Raw genomic sequence first — 23,414 nt, 5'->3', positions numbered from 1 at the left:
AGGATGCCGGGACCTACATCTGTGACGCCATCAACTCCAAGAGGAACGACTCACACAGGGCAAAGATCAACGTGGAGGGTAAGGTCACTCACTTGCTGTCACACAGGTCACACACTCTGATGTCACATCTCACACTCTGACATGGACATGGTATGAAAAGAGTGACATGAAAAAAAAAATCATGTCGCGTCTTTGATGAAAATATTCAGCTGGTGATGATCAGAAGTATAAAAAATATATTACAAATGGCCTAATAATAGTAAAGAAGTAATAAAGTAGTAGGCAGAACAGTTATAATAATAACGTTTTTAAAAAAACATAATCATGATTGACCATATCAACATGATAACGTTCATTAGAATTAATGTGGTTTGTTTTAAGAAATCAGTTATGTTGCCTAAATGACAATGTCATCAGTGATGACAGACAGACCTTTTAGCAGGTGTGTCAGAGACGGTTTAAATGTAGAATTAAAGAATCTTTGGGTGTGTTCAGGTCAAAATGGGTTAAAAATCATACTGTGTACAGTGTGTTCTAAATAAAGATGTTTTCAACACACCAGCAAGGCCAGGGTGAAAGCAAGATTGTACTGTAACTGCAAAGGCCTACGCTGTATAATGTAAACAAAGAGCACAGCCTGACTGCCTGTCTGGGGGAGGTTTGAGTGATACGCTTGTCAGAAGTACTGTATGTAGATCAATGGCTGGTAGGCACAGCAGCACAGCACCAACTTTCACTTTATTGTTTGTGTGTGCTGCTGTTTTTTCTTTTTGTTTGTACTCTGGAGTGTAACCATAGCGATGCAGTGAATGGGAGACTGCCGAAGGTTTTCTACGAAGATACGCCTTGTAAGTTTTTCACTGCTATAAGTGAAAGCGTGAAAGCCGAAAGCCTTGACAAGCTGATTGTGCATTCTGTACAGAAACTGCACACTGAAAAAAAAAAAAACGTGAATAGTAGTGACAGTTTCATTGACATATTTCATATTGAAAATGAGCTTCAAATGAGAATGAGCTTTTGCATCGACTCTCAATAGCTTTCTACATATGGAACATGAGCAATTTTCTGAAATGAGGTGGAGTGTTCCTTTAATTTGGGAATATAGTAAGTCCTGACGTGTGGACCACTCTGCAAGCAAGATTTATTAACTTAAAACTTTTCGGTCCCAGCTCTACATCAGGTTGGTTTCTTGACAGGTGGCAGGGGAACGTCTTTCATCCCAATGTTCTGAGTGAGAGAAGCTTGTGATGGATGTCTCACTTCCAGGCAGAGGTGTCAAAAGTAAAAGTAAAAGTAAATAAATGGTGTAAGTACAACACATGATCTTACATACGGTAGATGTTACACCATTTACACCATTGTACTTAATGAAGTAGAGAAACTGTGTTGAAACAGTAGTGTTGTTACTGAAAAACACAAAAAACCTAGCAAGAACCCATCACAATCTCGAATCGACTGATCGTAAAACTAGTACACAGGTCTACTGGTTACTCAGATAATTTACCTGTGTTGGAAGGAAACTGTGTTTTTTTTCTTACTTTAACTTTAACTTTTGACACCTCTGCTGCTCTCCTGTTCTCCAGCTGCCCTGGAAGCATTTCTGCCGACGCCAGGGAATTTTTTTTTGCCAGTGTAGCCTCCCTCTCTCTCTCTCTCTCTCTCTCTCTCTCTCTCTCTCTCTCTCTCTCTCTCTCTCTCTAGTGATAGTGATGTTGGCTATGATTGTCGCCGATTGTAAGTCGTTTTGGTTAAAAAGTGTCTGCCAAATGCAGTGTAATGTGATATAATCTACTGTAGTCATCTTTCTTCATCATTTACCTCAGTCTTTACCCTATGTTCCACACCTGCCTCTGCATCTGCCTTTACCTCTATTTGGATTTCTACATCTGCCTTGTCCGCCTTGTCTACCCCTTTCTTCACCTCTATTCCCACCCTCTTCTCTTTCTCTCTACCTCCATCCCCCTCTCTCTACTGCCACCTCTTTTTCTACTATATTAGCTTTTACCTGTATTCCTGCCTCAGCCTAAAGCTACATTCATATACGTTACTTTCTTCTTGCTCTCTCGCCTACTCACTACTCACTCATGGAACGTCTGCTAAACGTTCACGCGGGTTTATCTGCCAATGCAAAAGCAAGACATACTATCAGTTATCCGAACTCTGCATTCCAATCGGCTATTCGCTTACACGCCTCGCTGGAAGTTAAAATATTTTGAACTCGGAGTCTGCCCACATCTTATCGCTTGTACTCTCTTCGCCTCCTCGCCTTGCTGGAACACACAGACATTCTATTGACTTCAATCACTGAGCGAGTAACTAGTAGCGATGCGTGGGTGAACCTAGCTTTATTCTAAACTCTACAACTGCCTCTTCCTCTCTTCTAGCGGCGCCTGAGTGGATGGAGCAGATAGTGAGTGTGGAGCGGGACATCGGCAGCGCCTACACCATGACCTGCGAGGCCAGCGGGAAGCCCAGGCCACACGTCCACTGGCTGAAGAACGGACATCCGGTAAGGCTGCCCACTCAACAGATCCTCCTTACAGTGCCCCTCCACAATGAATGCAGCCAACACAAACATCCTCCCACACACTTGGGGAAGGAACGTTCTCACTAGACCAGCCTCACCCCTGACTCTCCCCAAAATTCTGCAGCCAGCAGAACTGTACGCCCACACATATCCCACTGAGTGTTGTGCACCAACAACTTGTCCACCTCACGCACCCCCCCCCCCATCACACCCCCCACCCCCCACCCGAGATGTTTGGCCATGGCCAATGAAAAGGGTTCTGGAATGGGCCATTCCCTTAAAAAAACACCCAGTGATTTTCAAACTGACTGGACCACCCCTGGAAGCTGAACAGGGCTTTTACATATCACTTCTCCTTTATGGGTGGCCCTGCTCCCCCACCTTCTTACCTGCGCAGTTTGTGTTCAATAGGAATAATATCCACCCGGGGCGGGCATTTTTGCACCCTGTCAAGCACCCCCTCCATCACATCCTCTGTGGCACCCACATCGTTCATAATCCTACAACCTTTGAACCCTGTCTTCCAGCAAACTACCCCCCCACCTACCAACACCACCACCACCACCACCACCTCTCTCAGCCCCCCAACCTCCCCTTCCTGGGGTGTCCATACAGTCTTCCCCAATCCCTTGCACCCTTTTGCACCCTTGTATTTCACACCCTCCACCTCCCCTCTCCAAAGAACACTTTGAACAAAACAAACAAAAACGGCAACAACAAGTGGTTACGCAAAATGCCACCTAAGCCTCGGCTTTGACAGCTCGCTGGCACACGGCGTGGCAAGAGAAGCAGGGCACGGTGTCAAAGGAACGCTATGTCTTGATCCTCACAGGATGCCAGCCTTTGGGTTACGTAATGGGTCCTGGCAACGGCTAGACTGGAGGGGGGGGGGGGGGGGGGGGTAAATGAAGGGCAACACCAAGTATACGCTGCATGCATGCGTAAGTAGTTGGGAACAGAGCGTGGCTGTATCACCATCTCACAAAGGAGGTGAAAGGGAGCACCTCCAGAAAGGGAAAACCCTCCCTGGGTCTCCCTCCAGTCTTCTATTGAAGTCCCCATTCATCCTTTCTGACACATACACATGCATACGCACAGAAACACACTGGCTTTATGTCACAAGTTTTTATCCCCCCCCCTTTTTTATCCAGCGTTGTTTCTTTACATAACCAATGCAAAACTGAAATGAAGTTATGTGGGAATCAGTGTGAGAATCTTTTCTTGAAACACTTGTTTTCTGGTTCTGTCTCACAGTTTGGCAAGCACAACCCCACATTCACCAAGCTGACCTTCGACGACTCCGGGATGTACCAGTGCGTCGCCGAGAACCGCCACGGCGTCATCTATGCCAACGCGGAGCTGCGAGTGTTTGGTGAGCGTGAGAGAGCATGTGTCCTCTCAGTAGGTGTTGTGTTGTTTGTCATCGTCTTATTAGAGACGGCTCGGGTTTGCGATTGTGAGGCGATTGCAATGCCCACTGTTGCATCGCGTGCTTCCCATCCTGGTCGCTGGCACGAGCCCAGTGTTTCCCAACATTTTTTGTCTCGCGTACCCCCTAAGCCTCTTAGTTGTGCCATGAGTACCCCCTAATTCATGTTCTATATCGCTTCCTCTGTCCTGATGTGACTGCTCCATATATTTGTTATAATAATAACATTTTTCCAAGTACCCCCTGCAGTGTGCTCGCGTACCCCTAGTGGTACACGTACCCCTGGTTGGGAAACACTGCACTAGCCCACTGAACCGCAGCCATCCCAGGATCTCATTTGGCGGAGAGGCACACAGAATTCTAATGGCTCTCCTCGCCTTTTGTTTCTCGACCGTGCTCAGAGGAGCGTAATTGAAATTTGGTTGCACTTCAATGGAAATAATTACAGTAGAAAAGGTTGCAAGCCAGACGACGACAACCCCACTGACATCAGCCAAGTCAGTTGACTTAGAGGCCGCAAGCTTTTAGTAATTGCTAGCGATTAGGCTGTACGAATTACATTATTGTACAGCGTTAATTATCAACGTCTGTCGAATATAAACAGGATTAAGTGTCATGTTTTATTTTGATATTAGCACCAACGTGCGACAGTATTTCATTAGGTTTGTTTGAAAGGGGTCTTTTATGCAGACACAGTCTGCCGTTCAGTCTGGTGATAGCCGTAGAACCACATCTAAACGACCTTGATGAATGGATCAAACACATGAAACAGATTGAATATAATACCGTCTGTGAATATGAATTCATGCATAACCACGGAAATAACTGTACAGTCAGTAGCAGCGCATGTGCCGACTGTCTGCTTCATTCCACCACACCACACCAAGGGGGAATTTAGTGGAAAGTTAATCAGCTTTTAACAGGCTTTAGGTCTAGCGCAGATTAGCGCAAATCCTTCAGCCATGCAATTGGCGACATCTGATACTGAGTGAGTGAGTGCTCTGCGAAAAAAAGTGCATGCAAGCGTGTTTTCCAGCCCTCTTACTGGCCCCCTGCGTGTCAGGCCTTTTAACGTGTTACATATGTGTGCTTTGCGAGCAACGGCGATGAGAGAGGGTTTTTTTGGCTGATGAGCATCTGTTGTTGTTGTTGCTTTCTCTGTGTCATCCACCCACCCACACATGCAGCGAGCAGCCCTGCGTTCGAGCACAGCCCGGTGAAGAGGAGGATCCTGGGGGCCCGTAACGGGCGCGTGCTGATCGAGTGCAGGCCCCGCGCGGCCCCCAAGCCCAGCTTCTCCTGGAGCAAGGGGACGGAGCTGCTCTCCAATTCTTCCAGGTCAGGAGGTCACCCAGGGACTAAGCACGCCGCCTTATGTCATCGTCACTGCCTTTTTAGGGGAGGGTGGGGGGGTTAGTTGTTTGGGTGACCGTGTGTGTGTGTGTGTGTGTGTGTGTGTGCGCGCGTGCGTGCATGCGTCCGTGTGTGTGCGTGTGTGTGTCTGTGCACGTGTGTGTGTTGGTGGGGTGGGGGTGGTAAGTCAGATAATGTATGTATCAATGTCTGGGCAGTGAGATTTCCTATTTCTGCCCCGCTTGTTTTCACAACCAGATGATTAAAAGAGTGTACTCAGATTGCTCATGATATTGAATAAATATTTCTATTCAAGTATAAATATTTGATTAATTAATTCCAACATATAAATAATTAATCAGGCCATGTGTGTCAATTCCATAATTTCCATGCTCACACACATGCACGGACACACACACACACACACACACACACACACACACACACACACACAAACACACACACACACACACACACACACACACACACACACACACACACACACACACACACACACACACACACACACACACACACACACACACACACACACACACACACACACACACACACACACACACACACACACACACGTACGCCTGTCCTTAGAGACAATGCAATGCTAATCTCATGTTCCAAAAGCCACTGGGGTGGTGTCAAGGGACATATGGGCTCTGCTCTGGCCCACACCAAGATCCCTGAGCCCTGCGCACACACACGCACACACACACAGTACATACGTACACACACACACACACACACACACACACACACACACACACACACACACACACACACACACACACACACACACACACACACACACACACACACACACACAGTACATGCGTACACACACACACACACACACACACACACACACACACACACACACACACACACACACACACACACGTGCGGGCGCACACACACACACGTGCGCGCGCGCGCACACACACACACACACACACACATGCACGTGCACAATTACGTCTCCAGTAACAGTGTTGGGACACAGGCCAACTCAGAGCCATCTGTATGCTTTATTTACATGGACAACATGAAACAGGGATCTTCACTGAGCACCAATGCCCTCTAAGTAATAGTGATAATTACACTGATAGACAGATGAAAAGATGAAGAAACATCAAAGCATGACTGGGAATTTATCAGCTGTAAAATAATATTTCCACAATGATTTCAATGGTTCTTTAATTAACAGTTAACAAGTACTGTACATCTAAAATGTTTTTGCCAGCCTCTATGGAAGGGGTGGGAAACCTATGTCTCGAGGGTCGTTTACATTTGCAATACAATTACGTTATATTTCAGAGGACCTAGAGAATATGGGATCTGTTGTAAAGGTGGCCACGTAAAATATACTGTACACCTGAAGTGCTAGGGGAAATCCTGGTGTGTGTTCACAGCGTGGCCCTTGGAGGACGTTTACGGCCCTTGGAAGAATTTCAAGTGGCTCCTTGAATGAAAATGGTTCCCCACCTCTGCTCTATGGACTAAAACTACACTGAGTACTAGGTCTGGATGATAGGAGCACCGTTCTGTGTAGTTGAGAGACAATTTTGTATTCAACCATTTGGATGACTGAAGAGTAGTATACAGTAGTAGTAGAACTTTATTGTCTCCATGAGGCAATTGTGTTTGCAGTACAAATGCTGGTACCAGATATAAGACACAGACAGGCATAACAGACAGCAGCAAACAGCAATAAACCCTCCAAAAAACATAGCCTAACATTATTACTCATAGCACACGCTACACACCAAGGCTGGATGACTTCTGGTTAATAGTTCACCTCGTTTAGTGCTTTGATAGCTTGAGGGAAAGCAACTGTAAATTGTAAGTAACTGTAATCTGGAAAGTATACTACTTTTGCAGAAATGGTGAATGTGTTTCTTCTCAGGATGTTCATTTGGGAAGATGGCACCCTGGAGATTAATGACATTACCAAAGCAGATGAGGGGAGCTACACTTGCTTTGCGGAGAACGACAGAGGGAAAGGAAACAGCACGGGCACCCTCCTCGTCACAGGTGTGTATATAAGAGACACTAGGCCGTTTTTAGTTGCTTGTTTTGTTTTTACACAGCTCCCCCTACACAGCTCCCCCAAGCATTCACTGGCACATGTTCAGCAGTCACTTAACTGTCAAGTAACAGACCTTAAATCCTCCTCGTCAACCACTTTAAGCAACAGTTTCTAAGAGATGTCTTAACATTTCAACATTGCCATATGAAAATCCACCATGTACTGTCTCAGCCACCTTTATCTTCTTAACTAAGCACAGTGTTTTTTTTAAACCCATGACAGAGTTATATGAAGTGGAAGTAGAAGTACTTTTACAGATGTAATTACAACACTCATAGTGTGATATTACAAAGTTGAATCCATGTACCGGTAATATCACATCACTAGTGTTGTAATTACATTTGTGCGAGTTCTTCTACTTCTACTTTATTCAACTCTGGGGTGCATTTCTGGAAAGCGTAGTTGTTCGTAGTTAGCAACTTCGGTAGTTACCAATGGGAAGTTGCATTGCAACCAACAAAGTAGCTAACATAGTTAGCAACTACGCTTTCCAGAAATGCACCCCTGATTTGTGATGCAGAATGATAAGTTCCTTGCACACTGCCCCCGCATACACCAACAATAACTCCCACCAACACGACATATCAGTGAGGTCAGTGTGCAGATCATTTGTTTGTCTTTTGTGTGGGTTGTTGTTGTGTATGGCTGAAAGAGTGGAGTAGAGAACATCAAACCCACTGATAGCATGTGATGCTTGCATTTTGAGTCATTTGAACATGTGGGCAGTCATGGGTAAGCGGTTAGGGCGTCAGACTTGTAGCCCAAATGTTGCCGGTTCGACTCTCGACCCGCCAGGTTGGTGAGGCGAGTAGTTGACCAGTGCTCTTCCCCATCCTCCTCCATGACTGAGGTACCCTGAGCATGGTACCGTCCCGCCGCACTGCTCCCTTGGGGCGCCATTGGGGGCTGCCGCACAGTTTCACAGTTGAGGCATAAATGCAATCTTGTTGTGTGCAGTGTGCAGTGAGCACTTGTGTGCTGTGGAGTGCTGTGTCACAATGGGAGTTGGAGTTAAAAAAAAAAAAAAAAAGTGTCACAGGCAGCACAGGTAGAGCCAGTGGGAGTGTGGAGGAAAGAAAGAAACCAAGTGGGAGTGTGGATGATAGAGGCAGTGTGGATGAAAGAAAGGAACAAAAACCTGATCATCATTTGCAGCTGCTTCCACACTGCTTCTTTTATGCTTTTATCATCTTTTATTTCAATCTATTGTTCATTTGTCATGGCCCCCATCCCCTCCCCTGTAGTGGAAGGCTTCATGTGTGTGTAGGGTGGCCGCGACTCTTCACAGACATCGTTGGGCTACCGCGCGCCTAATGAAATGTGGTTGACATGGTAACCAACCAAGTAGGAATGTCAACAGCTGTTTATGGCCGCGTAATAGATGGGTGAAGCAAATTGGTGGAGATGGCTAGAGTGATTACATCTGAAGAGGGCCCCCCCATCCGCAGTAATTCAATTTTTGCCCGTTTGTGCTGGTCAAGTGTGCTTATCACATTTAAAATGCAAAGGGCTTCCTATCAGATGAGCTGCTGCTTCACAATCAGATTGCGTCTCTGCTTCTGTCTGTGTCTCTGTTTGTGAGTTTGTTTTTTGTGGTGGTCTGGTGTGCTTTATTGCCACATGTGATGAAAGGTTTAGGGTTTAATAGTTGTGTGTAACGATGTAAGCGTATAATACAGGTGCTGGAGTCATGGGTTGACGTGATCGTTAAAAGGAGGTTGTCTGTTCATTTTTGCTCCATTTTATCATCCTTTAATTCAGTTTTTCCCACATGTAATATTTTCAGCTACATGGTCTTTGTTAGCACTTTGAGCAATACAAAGTAGGTACAGCCAAAAAAACAAAAAAAAACAATGCAGCGCCTGAAAACCAATAACTGGGCCCATTTTTTGGACAATATTGTGGGTTTGTTTGTTTTTAAGGTATTAAAGCGGTGCACAAAGCAGACTCTCATGGGCATGTGTGTGCCAGCCGAGTTAGTATCCAGACTCCCTGTGGTCATGGATTAAGCCTCGCCACAGCATATCTGTGCCTGCTCCTCTTTGAGATAGCGGATCCCGCTGTGTGCAATGACCAGCTCTCTCATACCCTCTGGTGGTGAAAGTGACTTACTGCTGTTACCGAACCCTGAGGCTTGCTCAGTGACTTTGTATCACACTTTATTCATTACTCGATAGAGTCCATACAGACTTAAATAGAGTGTTTGTGAGCATGTATGTGCTGGTTAGTACATGCGTATAAGCGGCTTACCGCTGTTAAATCCTACTAGCACAATAGCAATTCCTGTGTGTATATTTACAGCATTCACACCTCTGAATACCACTCAACAACACTAAAATCTAATATGCCTGCTTTCCCCTAGATGCCACCAAGATCACGCTGGCCCCGTCCAACGCAGACGTGACGGTGGGGGAGGGCGTTCGGATGCAGTGTGCCGCCTCGCATGACACCACGCTTGACATCACCTTCATCTGGTCTCTGGATGGCCGGGCCATTGACTTTGATAGGGAGCGCGAGCATTACCAACGAGTGGTAAGTAGAGCTCGACCCTCCCCAGCAGATGCTGTACGTGAGCACAGGATATTAAATGCAGAGGGACTTCTGGATATAAACAGTATGTATTGTACAACTGCACAGTACTTACATTTCAGTATGCAGCTGAGAAATATCATTGAAGGGTAAATACATTTCACAAAGGTTATTGGTCTAATTTATATGTTCCATATGTGATTCATATACTATGTATGGATGCCTGTATGTATTGTACTTTTGCACCAGTGTGAAATATGGTGGGAGGGTACATGCATTTTGCATAGGTCATTTGCACTGGTAATCTATCTAATAATTGTTGGCTACGTACTTTGTAGTCCATACACACTATGTACTATGTACGTACATCATTATGCAGCTTTGACTTATGACTAGAGCGTAAAAACATTTCACAAGGTTATCAGTCTAATTGGTTAGTATGTAGTCCATTATGGTGATATTGAATCCTTCCTTGTGCACGTAGCAGTATCGGCTTTGGCCTTTTAGTGACATTCAGTGGAGGTCATACATCACTGTAAATTAGTGTGCAGTAAGTGGGAATCATTTGGAGGCAGCAGACCATAGAGCAAAAGAAATGTATAATGTAGAAATAGGAGCGTATTGTATTGTAGTTGTGTACTTTTACTTTGACCACCATGGGGCAGTCATTTGTCATGTTCTATCCCCAGCCTGCTCTGCTTTTAGCTATATTTATTTATTTAGCCTACTTGCTTATTTATTTGTTTATTTATTTATTTTACGTGCCAGGACAATTTATGCGTGCAGAAAATTCCTGCACTCAGATCTCGTTGCCGAGGCCATTGGCAGTCCATTAACGTATAGACACTACGGGCTCCGATGATTAATGATAGCTACAGCCGCTGATGCCTTCCTCTGATTTCCCCATCTGATGCTCTCCCTCTCCCGCTCCCGCTCTCCGTAAATCAGTCACGCCAAGCCCAGCTGTACGTACGAATGAATGCTCATTCCCATTCCTTTGCTTTTTATTCCTCCGTTCCTTGCTCCTCTCCTCTCCTTCATTCCTTCACTCCGCCACCACTCCCGTCGCCCCCTAATTCACTTTAGCAGATCGATGATTGACGACTGGCCCTTAGCAGGCTCCATTCATGTCGAGCGCTGGAGTCGGAGGCCTGCTTCCCTTTCACCACAAGGACTTTATGTGCCACTTAATATTATTTGTGTGGCACCAGTGGCCTGCATGAGTTACGACGCACCTAAAAATAGCATTTCCTTTCAACAGTAGCCCTTTCAATTTTTTTATTTTATTCATTATTATTTTTTGTCGCTAACCCCTCTCCCAGACATAAATAATCGGGAAGCCAGGGATGTAAACCAGCGTGGTGCATATGAAATTATAGAGCCCTGTGTCAGTCATCAAGTATTAGTTGGTGCCTGTTGTTGGACTGGGTGTTTAGGTGTGTGAGGGTGGGAGGAGTGACTGGAGTGAGAGGAGAGGAGAGAAGAGAGAGGAAAGGAGAGGAGAGGAGAGGAGAGGAGAGGAGAGGAGAGGAGAGAAGAGAGAGGAAAGGAGAGGAGAGGAGAGGAGAGGAGAGGAGAGGAGAGGATGGGCTGGTGTAGTAGAATAGCCTGGCACTAGTCCAGAGCTCTCAGTGGCTCCTCAAATGGGAAACAACACTGAGTCTGGGAAAAAGGAGGAAAGTTTGTCTAAGGGGGTCAGCAAAGGTCAGCCTACCTCATGGATTTGCACCGTCAGATATGAACGCGGTCTTTTGCTTGGCAGAGTGGGGAGTCTCGAAACATTTTGATGAATCGGCTCAAAGCAACGCCTAAAGATAACATTGTGTGAAACTGTGAAATTAGATGTGCCCCCACTCTGAAATTAAGTGCCTGGGTTTTTCGCAGACTTTCGTTTGAATGAAGTGCTTGCAAGGGGAGTGATCCACATCAAGGCCTGCTGTTTGATTACCGTGTGCATTGACCGAGAAGATTATTACATGCAGAATTTCTAGTAGCTCTTGTTCCATCAGCAAAAGTTCCCGGTCTCGGATTAAGATACAGACACAGTCGCTGTAATAATAATCTTTATCAACAGAGCTTAATAACTGATAAACCATTGTCTGTGAGATTAATAAAAGTGAAAAGCTCACACAACATAACTTGACCTGATGAAGACCTGATGAAAAAATCTGTTAAATAAAATCAAACTCCAAATAAGATCCTCGGAGCAGCAGCATGCTTTATAAACCGTGGAACTTTCACCTTCACCTGCAAAATATTAGATGTGCTTGTACTCTCAACTTCAATAAGTTCACACAGCATATCAAAGTGGATAACTTTTCATGGGAACATATAGTACTATTTTTGTGCGTGCATCAAAAGCTCTAGAACAGGGGTGTCAAACATAAGGCCCGGGGACCGGATGCGGCCCGCCAGATGGTTCAGTCTGGCCCCAGACTTGTACCGAAAAATAAAACTACAGAGTTTATACGTTTTTTTCAGGACATGAGAGCAATTTTTGCTCGTTATTTACAGTTAATGCTCCTGATAAACCCGCTGTCATCCACCTGGTGAGGATTGACTGCAATGTGATTCCGATTAGAATCAGAAATTTGTGATATTTTATAATTATGTTACTGGTACGGCCCACATATGATCAAATTGGCTGTATGTGGGCCATGAACCGAAACAAGTTTGACAGCCCTGCTCTAGAAGTATACATCATACACAGTGGTCTGGTTTACATGAGACATTTCATTCCGAAAGAACGCCTTTTAATTCTGAATAAAGCTTAAGTCCGCTTTGAGAACGTCATATGAATACCTCATAATTCGGAATTAAATGAAAGTGTAATGCAAACTCGATGGAACTATTTAATTCTGAATTATTAATTGGGAACGAAAAACGTCAACGTAAACGTGGGCAGTGATCTCTTGTCATCTCTCAGAGGGGGGATTGCTGGATGGATCTTTATCCAGCCTGCCACAGTTATTCACCGCATGTGCTTCATGAACTGATTGGACTAGCTGCTGGAGGTCTGATTAAGTTTAAGGTCATGGTGTCGTCAAGGTCACACATGTAATGTTGTTTTGCATGTCCCATATGCGTCTCATGCATCCTCAGGGACATCCAGTGACATCGACATGGCTACTCATTAGAAATGCAGCATGACAATGATGAGCTACTCAGGGTCATAAAGGTCGAGAGGTCACAAGGTCAGGGGTGGCGGTCACAATCTGGACAGGAGGAATGATGCCATGGCAAATTAATTTGACATTTGATGTCGAGCCTTTGATGTCATTGGTACAGCGTCGATATTTTTTTTTTTTGAGTGCAACTTGTGCAAGCTGTGGACGTGTTCCAATATGCTCATGGCATAACGCAAAAGACAGACAAAAAAATAACAAACATATAATCAAACTTGAACATGGTGAAATTATTTCACACAAGTTAGGATGATGTAATAGCTTGTGGATTGGTCGTGTTGCTTTTCTTTTCAGCCATGACATTGTAAACAGCTTTTTGTGTTTTGCTGCTTATCCGCCATTTTCTTTTGCATTCTCGTCTGGTCAGGAGGGAGACTCCAGTGGAGAGATGCAGATCAAGAACACCCAGCTGAAGCACGCCGGCCGCTACACCTGCACTGCCCAGACGCCAGTGGACAACGTCACCGCCTCCGCAGACCTGGTCGTCAGAGGTGAGTGCTTGCCTGTCAAGTAAGTCAGAAGAGTTACACGGAGCATGAAGACGTTTCACTTTTCATCCAAAAGGCTTTCATCTGCCGAGAACTGAGGAAGCATTAGGAAAAAAAAAGGTAAAACGTCTTTGAACTGAAAGAGAAGTCTAGTTGCCTAACTCTTAACTCCTTTTGACTACCATAACTATTTTGACTACCATGACTTGAGTGAATGAGAAAATGAACTGACATCTGGAAGAGTAAACAGAGGTGTGCACATGCACCAATAAACTGTAGATAGATACAGTACCTTTCTAACTTTTCCATCTTACCTGTACCATTAATTGCGTCCAATAACTAGATTTGATGGATTTAACTGCCGGACTAAATAGGGGGCCCCGTCTCTCTCCACTGTTTGCCTCTTAAGGCCAGCAGGCTGTCCACATCTTAATTCGGTCTCGTTTCTGTCGACAGCCTAGCTGGTGGGTTTGACAGAAGTAGGCGGTAGCAGTGGCAGGATTGGCATCATTAACTGTGCCAGTCATCATGGCCGTCCTCGTAAATCCAGTAGCAGCAGCAGCAGCAGCAGCAGCAGGAGTAATGCAGAGTGGAGTGTGGCGTTGGCAGCGCCTGCTGCTCCCCCTCTTAAGGTCTGATAGAACCCTGATGGAATGGTGCTGGCGATGTGAAATGAGGAGGTTTTATTTAGAACGGATGTGTAAGGAAGTGCCAACGAGCAGCTGATGGCCTGAGTGTGCCAGCAAAGAGGGCCAGGCGAGGAGCAGAGGGAGGACGAGGAGGAAGAGGAGCAGGTTGAGGAGGAGGAGGAGGAGGAAGAGAAGGTCTTACATGTGGACGCTCAGATGGGCGTGGGGGGGATGGGGGTGCCTGGTGCAGCGTGCTATGGCATCCATCCATATATGGGCTTGCACCCCCATGGGGCCCGGGCTGGAGTCCGGCCTGGGTCATTTGCCAGCCCTACCCCATCTCTCTCTCTCTCTCTCTCTCCCACTCATTTCCTGTTTCCATTTTACACTGCCCTGTGTCAATGAAGTTAAAATGCTGAAATGATGAGAAGGAGGGTGTGTGTAGCGTCAGCAGAAAAAAGCTCTAGTATACTTCACTGTGTCTATGCATTAGTGTTGCGTAATGCAATTTATGATAGGCATCGGTATCTCTCAGTGTGCTTTCTCAGGTTTTATATTGACATGCATTATTTACATTGAGAATGTACAACGCAAGCTCATTTGCCCCCTCAGAATCAATACATGATCTCTACTCTCTTTACTTTATTTACACTACTGTTCTAAACAACCACTCTTACGTGCCAAATTAGCCTGAAATTCTAAAACCAACTGACAACTTTTCTATGGGGCACATGCAGTAATACGGGTTTGAATTCAACCTGGATATTGAGCTTGTTCTGGCTATGGGCAATATGCTTCGTTGGGAGCTTGCAGAAGCTGTGAAGTCTGTACTGTACTGTATGCTCCATAAGGCCCTGTCTGTCGGTGCTTGACGTACAGGCCTGCATCATCCTTAAATCTATCAGCCAGACTGTACTTCAGCTCCCTCTACAGGCCATCACAAGCTTACCACCACTGCACTCCGGGGACGGATGGGAAGCACACCCCACCCATGGTCACACCTAACCGCAGTTACACGCACACACACGCACGCACGCACACGCACATACGCACGCACACACACACACACACACACACGGTCAATTGTACATTCACACTTACTCTCACGCAAGTGGGTTAATCAATTATGTTTTTTTGGGCTCAGATATCAGGTGGTACAATCACAGCAAACGTCCATAAATGTTTCAGTAATTTGTATTTAATGTAGTGCAATGAATATTTGTCAAAGATGATCCACTAAAACAAAATAATGTAATTTAATCCATACAACAGTGGCATTAGCTGTAGTTGTACCACCCTGACGTGTGCTACTGCTAAAGCGTCATTGACCCAGGTAATGAAACTGATATGCAATTCTGCAGCGGTTTTAAAGTGGCACACCAGCATGTCAAATCTCTGTGCATATCCACTGCGGTTTGTTCACGACTAGCCACGTTGGTCTGAAGAAAAGGAGGGAAATATAAAATGCTGAACTTGTCGAAATTGGACCCATGTAGATTATTCTTTTGGCGTTGGCAGTCAGTCTGTGTGTGTTACCTGGATTTTTTTTCTTCTTTTTTCCAACACACTGCAAGCATTGGTAAGCAAAAGAAGAAGTCCTGTTGTCCACCCTCCTTTCCCAGGAAAAGGTTATTGTTCGCCCACAGAAGCACAAGCTCTTTTGCCTGGGTGCCAAATGGGATTTTTTATTTTTCATACTGCGTTTTGTTTTTCTGGCCAGCTGGGTGACGCACGAGTCTCTCCGGGTTGCAAATGGGACACGGCGCGGTGCTGTGCCAGTGCCCACAGTCCCCACAGTCGAGCCCAGAGCCACCAAGAACCAGGACCATTTTTGTGTATAAAAGCAACACCATTAAATTCAGTTACCGTCTGCTCGTTGTCGAAGGGCGCCAGCCTACTCGGCAATGACATATCGGCCTTTATGGGGGAAAGTAAGAGATGGTTTTCCTAAAACCAACGTCCGCAGCCACATCCCAGACAGGCCGGAATTAAGCATAAGCCATAAGTACATATCTTTAGACGTCATGTAATATGTAATAGCTCTATTCTCTTTCCCGGCAGGTCATGCTAATAACCAGCAAAATGTCTGTTCTGTATGTCATTATTTGGCTACATTTTTAGTTATTTATTTCCAGAATTAATACTGTCCATTCACGAATGTTACCTTTTTCATGAATACTTACCACCACCATCAAATTCTAAGTATTCATTTTGACTGGCAAAATTACACTTTTCTTGCATGAAAATAGGGGTCTTCTCCATTGCTATTTTGACATTTTTAGCTGCAAAACTTTGTGCTTTGTTCATACATGTAAATATTCGGTTTTTATTTTGTAAATATTCATGAAGATCCAATTTAGCAGTAGACAGCACAGTTTCATTGAGCAGCATAGTTGCAATACCTACTCTGGCCACCATCCTACACAGTGCACCTTTAATTAATGGGCCAATATGTAGGATTGAAAGTTAAATTCATCACTGTCCCGAGTCAGCCGACACTTATTTGAGTCAATAGTATGTGAACGATGACTCTCGTGACCACTTTCACGGTACGCTGTCAGAGAACCCCAAATGTAACTTTTGACTGAGCGACCTGAACGAGTGTCTCGGGAAACACTTCTCATATGAAAATGATGCTTTACCTACCGTACCGTCAGATACATATTCACATTTCTATCAACTGCTGGCATTATGTGATGAAAAAGCTTAGTTAAACAGCATTTTTCATGACAGTGTAGATTTTGAGACAGGCATGCCATGGGCACCGCTCAAACTACGCAATACTACATTGTGCCCCTTTAATTAGGAACAGTGTATGGGTTTGGGTTTGAACAGTGTTGGGGTTTACTGCACACAAATAAAAAGGAACCTTAAAATAAAGTGTTACCCATCATTATCACCCCTGCGCTCCGTTTGATTTGCGATGACAGCGAGCACAGGAGGCAACATATACTCTCCAATGGACACCCAGCCAGGTATCCTTCATGGCTGTCTCGTAAAGGGTAGACGGAGCCAAATTCTGCCGTCATTCGTTTCTCGGCGGCAGCAGCCTCCGCTCGTCTCGTTTGAGGTGTGGGGAGGATGTCCAGGTAATGATGACAAATAGCAGGAATGGCTGGCGCTGCCAAGCGGCGGAGGCAGCCTGCTCATTAGGATGACTAAGTGCATCTGATCAAACTGACTAGAGTGACGGATCCCAAATGTGTGGTGGTGGCCGGGAGTGTGTACACTACCCACCAGCGCTTCATCAACAAAGAGGATTGTGTGTGTGTGTGTGTGTGTGTGTGTGTGTGTGTGTGTGTGTGTGTGTGTGTGTGTGTGTGTGTGTGTGTGTGTGTGTGTGTGTGTGTGTGTGTGTGTGTGTGTGTGTGCGCGTGTGCGTGCCTGCCTGCCTGCCTGCCTGCCTGCCTGCCCGCCCTTGTGTGTGCGTGTGTGGGTGTGTGTGATGGTTCCTAATAGTGTTGCTGTGCGGCAAGTGTGTACCTGGCCAGTGCTTCATCATCAAAGGGGATACATCAGCGTGTGTGTGTGCGTGTGTCAGTGCGTGAGTGCGTGCGTGCGTGTGTGTGTGTATTAGTGAGGAAGAAAGAGTAATTCTTCCAAAATTTCCCAAGAGTCACTAACACTTCATCATGGAGGACCTTTTGAAATATCCTTAGAGACAGTCTAGATGAAGCTGGGAACACACACACACACACACACACACACACACACACACACAGGCTGCTGTGCTCTGCGGTGGTGGCAGGGCAGGCACGGATGAAAGGCGTTGGTTTGTCAGAGATCGGCAGGAAGTGAGCCCTCCTGAAGAGAACCACCTGTGTGCGTGTGTGTACAAGCTTGTGTGTGTGCTGTGTGCTGTGTGCTGTGTGTGTGTGTGTGTGTGTGTGTGTGTGTGTGTGTGTGTTTTGTGTGTCTTTGTGTGTGTGTGTGTGTGTGTGTGTGTGTGTGTGTGTGTGTGTGTGTGTGTGTGTGTGTGTGTGTGTGTGTGTGTGTGTGTGTGTGTGTGTGTGTGTGTGTGTGTGTGTGTGTGTGTGTGGGCTTGCTATCATAGTTCTGACTGAACAAGCGGAAGTCACATTACCCCACTGCTGAGCACCATTTACACCCACCCCCCCAACCACCAACTCTACCTCACTCCTCCTTCAGACACAGCTGTTATTAGCGGTAGTCATCCTAATTTTCACAAAAAACACACACATCCGTCTCGAAATGGGTGCTGGACTAGCAAAGTCAAATAGTCAGCAACACCGGGTTACCGTTTTTATATTTTAATGTGACGTTTCAGGGCAGAGCCTTCTGCCCAAAATGTCACATTAAAATAGAGAAAGGGGAGCAGACTTAGGCCCAATCTCAATTCACCCCTTGGCCCTACCCCTTACCCCTCCCCCTCCGTTTTGTGTAGGGGTAGGGGTATCCCAATAGTCGTTAAGGCAGAGGGGTAGGGGTAAGGTGAAGGGCTTTGTAGCCCTCAAAAAGGAGGGGTTTGGACAGGCAGACTCCGTTTGGAGGGGTAAGGGGTAAGGGGTAGGGGTATGGGGTAGAAAAATACAAATGGGAAAGGCCCTTAATCTTTGTTATTAAATTAGTTGCCCTACCCACCAGCCTTACCTCCCACCATCTCCCATCAGCCTACCCCATACCCCCCTCCCTCACTATCAGCCAGCCAATCCCCACACTGCAACTCACCATCCCTGGCATACCACCACCAACCCTCCACCACGAATCACACAAACAGACACACAGGCCATGCACGTGTGACTGTGCACGCACCCAAGCAAGAACGTACACATGCACGCACACACACACACACATACACACACACACACACACACACACACACACACACACACCTGCACACCTGCATCGGACACAACGATCATTAAATTTGTTACTCAACCCCCACACCATGCTCCACCGTGGCCCACCCTACCCTCACACTTAACCCCTGCTTCGCCATTAGACACAGCTCTTAAATTAGTGCACTGTGAAAAAACACATTTAATGACTAGATATAAAGACCCCTTGCTGTTTTATCTGCCGGCATATCTGTCTGTGATGATAACTCACCCTTCCCGGAAAGATCCTTTAAATAGGCATGGTTTTCTCTCTCTTCGATTTTCTCTGTCTTCTCTCTGATATTCTTGGCACAGTTCGTTTAGCATATTCCTGGCTCTCTGGCAAGGGGAAACATGAAAGTGCTGGACCTGACACTCTCTCTGCCAATCAGCACGTTGCTTTAGGGAGAAGTGGTGACGTTTGATTGGCTAAGGAGGTGAAAGATCTGTTTGGCAAAAGGAGTGTAAGTTTTGATTGAGATTGTGTGAAATACATTGAAAATCAATGAATTTTGGATGTATTATTATTATAATTGCTATAGGTTACTTAATTGCGATAGCCGAATTCATTAAAATGCATCTCTAAATGCTTGCATAACATTTCGTTTCAGTTCAGTGGTGCCACAGGAAAGCTATGTTCCTGAAATGTGGGTGCTGTCAAGTATCCTGTTACTTTTTGCCTAAAAATAAGTCACCACAATAAAGACATAAACCCTAACTTATTTTATATGAAGAGTGTCATTCTGATTCGCCACAGTAAAAGCTAAAATGGGCTTGAATGAAGGAGCTGGAATGGAAGCTAGAAGGCCACCCTCTCCGGAGGCTCTGCGCGATGAATGGCTCCATGCATTGACATGAAAGATGGACTGCTTCGTTTCTGACTCTAGCCGAAAGGCACAAGCTTTCAAAGCTAACACTAACAGTCTGGATTTTCTATTAGTTTTTTTTCTCCTCCCTCCACTCTGTTTCTTTCTTCCTCCCCCCTTCTTTTTCCTCTATCCCCTTTGGAAAGAACAGGGTAGCCCCGTCCAAAGAAAATAAGGCCAGGATTAATGGCTTCTTAAAGCTTTCCACTTAGCCTTTGCTTAACAGGCAGCCACGTCTATTAATGATGCCTTAGTCCTCACCCAAAAACCAAAAGCTTAATGTGTTTTAAATGGAGCTGCTGCCAACATTTGTAATTTAATGTGTTGGTTGATGAACATGAAACGCCATGGCGGAATGTAATCAGATGTCCTGTGGGATGTGGTGTTAGCCTAATGGAATGGAACTGATATTTCTCTCTCTTTCCCTCTCTCTATCTCTAGCTCAACTATGAGGGCTAGTTTTTGGGGGCAGTGGGGTTAGGGGGTTGCAGGGACAGGCACATTCTCTTTTTTTGCCATTCCGATGGTCTGGTTTTGAAAGCTGTCCCATGGAAACAGTTGGGCTAATTGTGGAGAATGAGGTATGCCCTTGCATGAAAATGATGAACCTCTTGACCTGGCTCCGTGTGGGAGTGCATGACTATCTCTACTTCTGCCTTGGACTTATTCTTTAAGACACGATCCATATCTCAGAATGTTTGCAAATTCATAGTAATATTCTATTGTTATGATGGAGCGTTTTCCACTGGCCAAACAGTATGCATGAATGTCTATGCCATACTAATGTTATGCACTAACATTTTTTTCGGTTTGCATAGGTGGAACAAAATGCAGTAAGAGGCCTTGTGATTGTCCCTCTCTTCCCCCAGGTCCCCCTGGTCCCCCTGGGGGAGTGCGTCTGGAGGAGGTGAAAGAAAAGTCAGTGAGGCTGATCTGGAGCCAGGGCAAAGACAACCACAGTCCCATCTCCAAGTACACCATCCAGTATCGAGACCTGCGCTCAAATGGGCCGTGGAGAGTGGCTGTCACATGTAAGAGATCTTTTATCTTGCCTTTGGATCAATGATGCACGTATGCGAGATACACTCATACTCTATGATTGATTGGGAACACATTGTCAGCGTTTGTCCTTTGCATGAATAAATATTAACGGAATAAGATATGAGGGGAAATTTTAAAGATTATTTAGTTGCCAATGTCAACCGTTGTAAACAAACATTGGGTCATCAATGTAGACATAGTGCATAAGTTACAAAGTGCATAGGCTCTGTAGGCTCTGAACTGTGGGGTTCCTTTACAGTATAAAACAGAATTGCATAGGATTTGTTCATTGTGGAGTGAAAGGGCTGCACAATTATGGAAAAATTATCATCACGATTATTTGGATCAAAATTGAATTCACGATTATTGAACAACAATGAAACAACTGAATTTTCTTGTAAATCACGAAATGAAATATAACCAAGAATGACTTAGCCTATATATGAGATGAACAAAATAAAACTGAATTGTAATAATTATGTAGAGGATAATAGCCAGAAACACCCGCCTGTCAGCGTGTTTTGGCTTAAAGTACACTGGAAGGCCGGTCACTATTGCCACGTTTAAATCATGATTTCGATATCACGATTTGAATCACGATTTTCGATTAATTGTGCAGCCCTAGTATCTATTAGCCCTTTTGCCAAGCCCATTTACTTTATGTATTAGCACTCTGTATACACACCTTAAGCTCACTGACCCATCTTTAATGACTCCGCTCTTGTGCCCTTTTTCTCAGCTCCCCCGACCGTGGAAGGTAACACAGAGACTGCCACCGTGGTGGAGCTGATCCCCTACACAGAGTATGAGTTCCGGGTCATCGCCACCAACACCCTTGGCTCCGGAGATCCCAGCGACCCCTCGAGAAAGGTCACAACCTTGGAGTCAAGTGAGTTAGTCCAGCACTAAATAGAATAGAATAGAATAGACATTTTGTAGTGAAAGAGAGAGGGGATGAGTTGCGTCTGTGGGGTAATTGCGTAAAACCTTCAGGCGCCCGTTGGTATCCAAAATTGTGAACTTGAAGTGGAGAGGGAGGGTCCGAGGCACTCTGAAGTCCGTATTAAAAGTCCTCTATTATTACATGGACACCATTGATAGCCGAGGCGTTTCGGTCGTGTGCAACCTTCTTCAGGGCTGATTGTAGTATTTTGTAGTATTTGTTTCCCTGGAGCTACATTTATTTTTCTCAATAGCATCTTCAGTTTCCTGTCAAGCAGATATCCATTAAAATAAATAAGGTTTGTAGACTGGCAAGGCAAGTGATGTTTATGCAAAAAATCCCAGTAAATCCAGTGATCCAATCAAAATCATAAATGATCATGAATTCATGATTTTGATTGGATTACTGGATCTATGTTTCACACAGCCATGGCCTAAATCATTCAGTCTCCCAGACTGTATTCCCCCCATGCATTTGTCTTCATTAAAGTTCTGAGCATGTTTCTCCTTTCTTTTGCTTATGTGGTCCAGTGTTCCAAACCGCACATTTAAAATATAGTACATGAATGATAAAATACACGAAACTGCTTAATATAACACTACATCTGATTTAGCTTAGTAGTGTGTGTGTGTGTGTGTGTGTGTGTGTGTGTGTGTGTGTGTGTGTGTGTGTGTGTGTGTGTGCGTGCGTGCGTGCGTGCGTGCGTGCATGCGTGCGTGCGTGCGTGCGTGCGTGCGTGCGTGCGTGCGTGCGTGCGTGTGTGAATAGTGAAGGAATAGTGTGGTAGTGTGGTATGGCCCACAGGTTCTTCATGGTTTTCCTTTCTGCCTCTCTTCCGCCTCCTGACATTCCTCCTCTTCCTGTGGCACTAGGCCCAAAGTAACAGCCAGGTTTTTGGACTCAGCTTTGACACTGGCATTAGGGTATTTGTCAAGGACTCCAGTGTTTGGCTAGACAGCTAAATGAGAAGCAGTAGCAGAGTGTATAATACTGTACCTACAGTATATTTGGGTCTTTTGTTCTGATAGGCTGACAGGGTCTCTGGCTGGTGGAAATTGAGAGTGTCGTCTTGCTGTGTTTGTTTTATTTTAGTGCCTTTTGTGGCTCCTTCGGGTGTTGGTGGAGGTGGAGGAACCAGCAGGGAGCTGACCATCACATGGACGGTGAGAATTCGCCTTTTTTCTCTTTTCTGTCTTTTCTGTCTCTCTCTTGCTTCCTTAGCTCCTGTTTTGATCTCTCTCTCTCTCTCTCCCTCCCTCTCTCTCTCTCTCCCTCCCTCTCTCTCTCTTTCTCTCTGTCTTTCGCTTTGTGAAAGATCCAGATTCAAGTCCACTTAGACAGTTACAGAACACACACACACACACACACACACACACACACACACACACACACACACACACACACACATATACACACACACACACACACACGCACACGCATGCACCCATACATTCATCATCTATACTTCTTTATACTTTGCAT

At 45.3% G+C, this 23,414-nt stretch overlaps 1 protein-coding gene across 1 annotated transcript in view; it reads left to right on the top strand.

Annotated features, from left to right (window-relative positions):
• The window catches only part of cntn1a (contactin 1a), a 112,577-nt gene that overhangs the window by 78,996 nt on the left and 10,167 nt on the right, over positions 1 to 23,414 (top strand). The window contains exons 9-18 of the mRNA XM_063197501.1: positions 1 to 78; positions 2,385 to 2,509; positions 3,782 to 3,899; positions 5,144 to 5,294; positions 7,231 to 7,358; positions 9,776 to 9,945; positions 13,495 to 13,618; positions 20,818 to 20,979; positions 21,729 to 21,878; positions 23,025 to 23,095. The exon at positions 1 to 78 is cut by the window's left edge and continues 104 nt beyond it. Of these exons, the coding sequence (XP_063053571.1) occupies positions 1 to 78; positions 2,385 to 2,509; positions 3,782 to 3,899; positions 5,144 to 5,294; positions 7,231 to 7,358; positions 9,776 to 9,945; positions 13,495 to 13,618; positions 20,818 to 20,979; positions 21,729 to 21,878; positions 23,025 to 23,095 (1,277 nt within the window). The remainder of the gene's footprint in view (positions 79 to 2,384; positions 2,510 to 3,781; positions 3,900 to 5,143; positions 5,295 to 7,230; positions 7,359 to 9,775; positions 9,946 to 13,494; positions 13,619 to 20,817; positions 20,980 to 21,728; positions 21,879 to 23,024; positions 23,096 to 23,414) is intronic.

The sequence above is a fragment of the Engraulis encrasicolus genome, chromosome 4, assembly GCF_034702125.1.
Source record: "Engraulis encrasicolus isolate BLACKSEA-1 chromosome 4, IST_EnEncr_1.0, whole genome shotgun sequence".
In the NCBI taxonomy this organism is placed as follows: Eukaryota; Metazoa; Chordata; class Actinopteri; order Clupeiformes; family Engraulidae; genus Engraulis; species Engraulis encrasicolus.
This window is presented reverse-complemented; position numbering and strand designations above follow the sequence as displayed.